Raw genomic sequence first — 6,727 nt, 5'->3', positions numbered from 1 at the left:
TGCATTAAGAACCTGACATGTGCTAAGTGTTAAATAACCATTTCTATTGTTCTTCTTCTTGTACCAGTGGGAAGCCAGTTCCTGGGACCACCTGATCCATAACCCAGGCACCACCATTCATTGGGTGGCATCATACTCGAGCTCCAGTTGCCATATCTAGTGGGGAAAAACAGATCTAGTGGGCTGAGAGTAAATCTGCTCCCTGGGCATGGGACTGGATGGGTTTTGCTCAGAGCTTATGCTGTGTATCCATAGCAGAATCCTTTCCTTTTCCAATTTCTCAAAGGCCACTGACATGGAACTGTTCCTGGCAGTTACTGGTTGTAGAATGCGACAGACCGCTATTGCCCTTGCCTGACTTATTTCAGGCTGGAGTCCTATTTATTTTCAAAGATGAATCAGGCAGGAGCTGTGGTCTGGTTCTTTTGCAGGTGCCGTGTGCAAAAAGAGCTTAGAAACTCTGCGAAACCAGAATCCACATTAAAGCCTTGGCTATTTTAATGCCTCATACTAGGGTGGAAATGACTCATATTTTCTTTTTAAAAATGAAGCGCCAAGTTGAGGAAGTATGTCAGTATTATGGCTATCAACAGAATTGTCTTATTTTTCAACATGCAAAAATTCATGAAACCGTAGGCCAGCATTGTCTTCATAAACTGTGACTTAGAGTGAGTTGTCACAAGTCATTTCTAAATATTAAAAAGCTTGCATTCTGAGAAAATTTAGCTGTCTCCTCCACACTGCTGGGACTGATCTCTCATATTCTTGAGAATTATTGGGATTAATGGTGTGGAAAACAGCCAAAATGGATCATTTTTCTTAGAAGCTCCTAAAAGTTTCCCTCATTAAATATTGGCTGAGTTGCCCACTCAGAAGCTATGGAGTTTCTAGAGAGATTTTAAACTGAAGAGATTCTCTTCAGCCTGGAGGGCTTGGACATGTCCTGCCTACAGGGAGAGAAATGGGCTATATGATTTCTGATGCTCTCTTCGTTCCATGACGACCGAGCCCTGGATGACTCCACGTGGAGGGAGTCTCCTTCACAGTGTCTCTGAACCAACAGGTCAGGGGAATCACTATGGTAACACTAACTAGTCTCTGAGGGGAGGCTGAGAGCAGAACCAGAGGTAGGGAGCCCCTGTGGAAGTACTCAAAGGCTTAAGGGAGTTACAAGATTTTAATTGACTCACACATTGATAGCACAGCTAATGGGATTGGCAAATTTAATCTTAAGTGATAGCTTACCTTTAGTCAGAAAGGCTAATGTAGGCTGATTTGTGAATTCACTCAACAAATATTTATTGAACACTGGTCTATGTGCTAGACAAGGGAATACAAAGATAAGAAAGCATCATGGTTCCTGATGTCACGGAACTTAAAATCTGATAGGGAGGCCAATATTAATTAACTAACCTTACAAATATAGAATTATAGACTGTAATAAGTGCTCTGAAGTAAATTACAGGGTGTGGTGAGAATGTAGAAGATGCGAACCTAGTTGGGATGAAAAGGTGGTGGTCAGAATGTGGGATTGTATGGGCTTCCCTGAGGAAGGGGTTGAGATCTGTAGGACAAGGAAATTAGACAAGCAAGTAAAATGGGAACTTTCTAGGGAGGAGCATTTGCAAAGGCCCTTTCTAGGGAGGAGCATGTGCAAAGGCCCTGAAGTGGCAAATTGAGGAAGATAGTAGCCTAAAATGAGGCTAACGAGGAGTGCCAGAGCAATGTAGTTTATGTTATGCATTTTAGTCCTTAACCATGGTGCAATGGGAACGTGTTGAAGAGTTTAAGAAAGTGGTGGAGGGAAGAAGAATGGAATGATCAGATTTTAATTTTGAACAATTCTGACTGCAGTGAGGAGAAATCATTGAAGGTATGCAAGGATAAATATGCTTTAAACAGATGACTGCACTGGAGATGAAGAGAAGTAGATGGATTTGAGATCTCTTTAGGAGATAAAATTGACATAGTTGGTGCTGGACTGGATAGGGTAGGTGGCACAAGGGAGACAGAAACTCAAGATCTGAATATATTGTGGATGTCCAGATAGGGCTATAGAGGACACAGGTGGATTTTCAGATAGATCAGAGGGAAAGTCTGGGAAATTCTCCTGGTCCATCCAAAGTAAATGAGGAAGGATTCCCCAAACTAGATGTGGTAGAAGACAACGTCTCAATTCATCTTGACCACGGATTCCTGGAGAAGCTCCTCTAAGGCATCCTGAGTAGTGGCCTCAGCCTTTGGATTATATTAAGATCTGTGAAGGGAGGGACCATATCCATTTGTTCCTTACTGTAGACCAGTACTTAGCAGAATGCCCAGCACATATATCCTCCAAAATATTATAGATAAAAATATGATACTTTCCCAATATATAAGCACAGAGCACAGAGACTATAACAAGTGATGGTGAGATGAAGTCTAGAAACCCATACCTCAGACTCCTGGTGCAGTGACCTCTGATATCCCTCCCACCCTGGTCTTGTGCTTTCACTGAGATTATGCCTTTATACTCCAAATAACCCCACCTTCTCATTTCCTTTAAAAATTGCTTGGGTGAATATATTTGGTTTTACTTTGAGGTGATACCATATTTGGGAGCATTTATTTAAGTAGAGCATTTTTTGGTTGGATAAAACAGGGAACTAACAATTGTAGTTACTTGGAGAAATGAGCAAAGAATTCCAGTCTAGGCAAAACAAAGGAAATACTATTAGTTATGACTGGAATTGGTTGGAAGTTCAGCAAAGGTGGTTCCTGCAGATTCTAAAAGTCTAGGCAGCCCTGGAGGTCTGGAAGGTCAGAGAGCAGCAGGCCAGGCTTTTTCTTTTTTTTTCTTTGCTGAGGAAGATTAGCCATGAGCCAACATCTGTTGCTGATCTTCCTCTTCTCTTGCTTGAGGAAGATTAGCCCTGAGCTAATATCTGTACCAATCTTCCTCCACTTTATATGTGGGTGGCCACCACAGCATGGCTGATGAGTGATGTAGGTCCACCCAGGTTCTGAACCTGTGAACCTGGGCTGCTGAAGCAGAGTGTGCTGAACTTAACCACTACACCATGGGGCCGGCCCCTGGCCAGGCATTTTTAAAGCAGTGAAATGAAGACAAGATCTGAGAATTCAAAATGAGAAGGAGGAGCCCCTGCAAACAATGTTGGTGATCTTCAGCTCCAAGGGCCAGCTGAGCAAGAGTCACATAACCCATAGGGGGTTAACGCAACCAGAAGAAATCAGAGATCTACAGGTAGACTGTCTCTGGGGCTGGGGCCAAGACGGAGAGGACTTCACAGGAAGGTAGTGACAATAGTTGAGATAACTTTGCCTGAGCCTTCTTCTATCTGATTCTTGCTGTGATTTTCTTCATTTTTATGCAAAAAGGGTGAGTGTATCTTCCCTCAAAATAATGAAATAAATGTCCAGGTGGACTGACACCATTGGAAATTTGAGTTTTCAAAGTCATCAATATGTTGTAAATGTGAAAGGAGAAAGTTACCTCATAAGCAGATGTTACTCATAACCAGATGTTACTCATAAGCAGATGTTTCCAGAAAAGTGAATGAAAATGAATAGAATTACTGGTATCTTCAAGTGAACATGGTTTCAAGCAGCAGATATTAAATATTTTCTTCACAGTAAGTTGTGTGTGTGTGTGTGCATGCCCACTGAATAATTTCTCTGGCTCTTTCAGCCTACATTATTCTACAACAAATGTTGAATTTTGACACTTCAGGCTTTTTCAAGTAAGTATTCAACCGACCTCTGTGAGTGATGCTGGGTGCTGGAATCTTGGGAAACATCCACTTAGGGATCTGTTTCTTTGGGATGAGGTGTGGGCCCAGGGTCAACTCAATTTAGAACCATGAATGCGAGCAAGGAACAGGCCCACTCTCACTGTAACTGAGGCTAAAGAGAGTCTTCTAATTTAGCTCTGTATCTTCACGGGTCTTCAGAGACACCTCAAATACAGGATTTCCAACCATCTCAGGTGTAAGTTGTATCAGCTGTTCTGGATCTTATTATATTTACAATCACCAGAATAAACGTAAATAGCCCCCATTTTTCTTCTTTCGGAATGAGTGGTTTCTCTGTTGTTGCCATCTTTCCACAGACAGCTGTGTGTGCGTCAGAGTTCACAGTGGCATTGAACAGGCTGTTCATTCTCCATAGCTCCCTCTAGAATAGATGGGCTGGCTTGTCTTGGGATCTCCCTACCTCCACTTTTTACCGATTTCCTTTTTTCAGTCCTCTTATTCCTTTTCCTCCTTTCCTTCCCTCCTACTAGTCCTACCTAGTGTTTTTCTGCTGCCCCTTCGCTTATACCAGTCACATATGTAAGGCTTCATTACCCTTCTTTCTCCTGCCCCATCAAAGCCTTCTGAACTGAGCTCCAGTTCGTCAGTCTTATTCTTAGCAAGATAACAGAGCACATCTAATCCACTTATGAAAGTATTCTACTTATCTCTGAACATTTTGATAAGGGATAAATATTTAACATTCAGGGGTTACTCGAAGTGGTGGGGACTAGAAGCATGGGGCAGGCAGCAATGGAGATCATTTTGGATGGGAAAGCTTTCAATTTCCCTTTCATCATACCAAGCAGGTAAAACCCAAATATTGGGCAGGTGCCATCCCTGCCCTTCTTTTCGAAGGCTTGAGAAGGGCCCCTGGGACATCACCAGTGATGGTGGGACCCCTTCGTTTATCAAAAGAAGCATGATCTAAATGAGTCCATGTTGGATTAGGTAACGGATGACATTGAAAAGGAGACGTGTCCTTGAAATCAGCCAATCTCATAGCTGTGGGCAGGCATTTTTGGTCAGCTGAGTCACACTGCCTTGGGATTAGCCAGTTCTACTTTCTGTTTCAACAATAAAAAGTCTTGCAAAACTGCCGGCATGTGAGACAGAGGTATCCAGAAAGTCTTGGCATCTTTTCCAGCAGCGTAATGGGTCTTAGGGAAGAGACTTGTGAGAGCGTGGTCCATGCACTCCACCACCAAGGAGAGGTCCACGTTCACAAAGGAGGACGTGCCTTTCAGTTTGTTTAGACCTGTAAAAAGAGGCAAAAGCGCATTGACTCTTTGGATAACGGGGAAAAGGAGGAGTGTGTGAGGCTAGGGTGTGAAGGGGAGGATGCATGTGCAGGAATTTAGTTTGAATTTACCGTTATAATTGAGGCCCCTTGTGACATAGTTTCTATTCCTCAGAAAAGGATGCAGCAGTGCTTTCTTTAGACCACTGGCTCTCAAACTTGAGTAGGCAGCAGAGTCTCTTAGAGTGCTTGTAAAACCCAGATCGCTGAGTCCCACTCCCAGCGTCTGACTCAGTAGGTGTGAAGTGAGGCCCAAGAATTGGCATTTCGTTTACTTTTTTCTTTCTTTCTTTCTTTTGTGAGGAAGATTGGCTCTGAGCTAACAACTGTTGCCAGTCTTCCTCCTTTTTTGCTTGAGGAAGACTGTTGCTGAGCTAACATCTATGCCAGTCTTCCTCTATTTTGTATGTGGGATGGCACCACAGAATGGCTCTCTGAGCAGTGTGTAGGTCCATGCCCAGGATTTGAACCTACAAACCTTGGGCTGCCGAAGTGGAGTGGGCGAACTTAACCACTACACCACTGGGCTTGCCCCAAGAATTTGCATTTCTAATCAAGTTTCCAGGTGATGCTGATGGCCCTGGTCCAGGGTCCAAACTTTGAGAAGCGATGCTTTAAAGCAATGAGGGAAAGATACTTCGTAAAGTCTATTAGGCCCCTGAACCTAGCAAGTTATGGGTTTGATTCTGAATTTGTTTTAAGGGAGTACTATGTTTACAGCAAATGTGAGTGTGCACATGCGTGCATGCACTCATGTACCATATGCCTCTATAATTCGGTGAATAAAGAGAGAATCATCCCCCAAAAGCCCTGACTCAGGAAGCTAAATGAATCCTGGTTCTCAGGCAAATGAAGTGTTTGAGTAGTGAGCTAAGATAGCTTTAAAGAGCAGGTATTTTATCAAGAGGTTGGCAATGGTTTAGACCATTCCTCCTATGCTCTTAAAACATACCTGAGTTGTGTCTTCTCAAGGAAAAATCTATTATTTTAAATCTTCCTTTCAACTTTAGGCCCCAGTAGCCACAAGTTGTTCAAAGAGCCTAACTGAAGGTACCTAATAAGTCTTAGTGGAGTCTTAATGGGACTCCACTTAATGGGAGTCAAACTCCTATTACTCCAGCCTGGGAAGTGAAGAAATGTGAGCTTAAATTTGTGGTCTGCTTTAGAACCTTGAGTCTGGCTGATGCAAGTCCTGACTTGGAGAATTCCACTAAGATCAACCAATGCAAAATTGGGCTCAAAGCCTTTGGGTACTGAGACAGGACGACAGAACCAGGGGCCAAGTCAAAAATAATTTTGAGATGAAGTTTGATGATATACTCATAGGCATTTAGAAAGTGTCAATGTCAATATCAAACAGAGAAAGCTCTTCTAAATGAGGAATTTTGTTTCTGAACCTACTGAGAACCTTCAAAGTCAGTAAGTGAGTGAGAAACAGAGCATCTAATGTCAGTGGTTCTAAACCTATAGTGACATTTTAGCAAGTTTTGTCAAACCAGTCGTTCTAGTTGATATATACGTGTGTGTCTGTGCTTGTGTGTCTCCTCAGGAAGATCTGACTTGGCTCTTGACTCCACCTTGCAAACTCTTGGCCTTGAACCTTGCCACAGTTGGCTGTCTTACCAGGCGCCCTGAT

At 42.9% G+C, this 6,727-nt stretch overlaps 1 protein-coding gene across 3 annotated transcripts in view; it reads right to left on the bottom strand.

Moving 5' to 3' along the window:
• Positions 1 to 1,274: 1,274 nt before the first annotated feature.
• The window catches only part of DHRS9 (dehydrogenase/reductase 9), a 52,469-nt gene continuing 47,016 nt past the window's right edge, over positions 1,275 to 6,727 (bottom strand). For all 3 annotated transcript variants that reach the window (XM_070580080.1, XM_008544318.2, XM_070580079.1), the window contains one exon: positions 1,275 to 5,049. In XM_070580080.1, coding sequence (XP_070436181.1) covers positions 4,826 to 5,049 — 224 coding nt within the window. In that variant the 3' untranslated portion in view covers positions 1,275 to 4,825. The remainder of the gene's footprint in view (positions 5,050 to 6,727) is intronic.

Source organism: Equus przewalskii, chromosome 17 (assembly GCF_037783145.1).
Source record: "Equus przewalskii isolate Varuska chromosome 17, EquPr2, whole genome shotgun sequence".
In the NCBI taxonomy this organism is placed as follows: Eukaryota; Metazoa; Chordata; class Mammalia; order Perissodactyla; family Equidae; genus Equus; species Equus przewalskii.
This window is presented reverse-complemented; position numbering and strand designations above follow the sequence as displayed.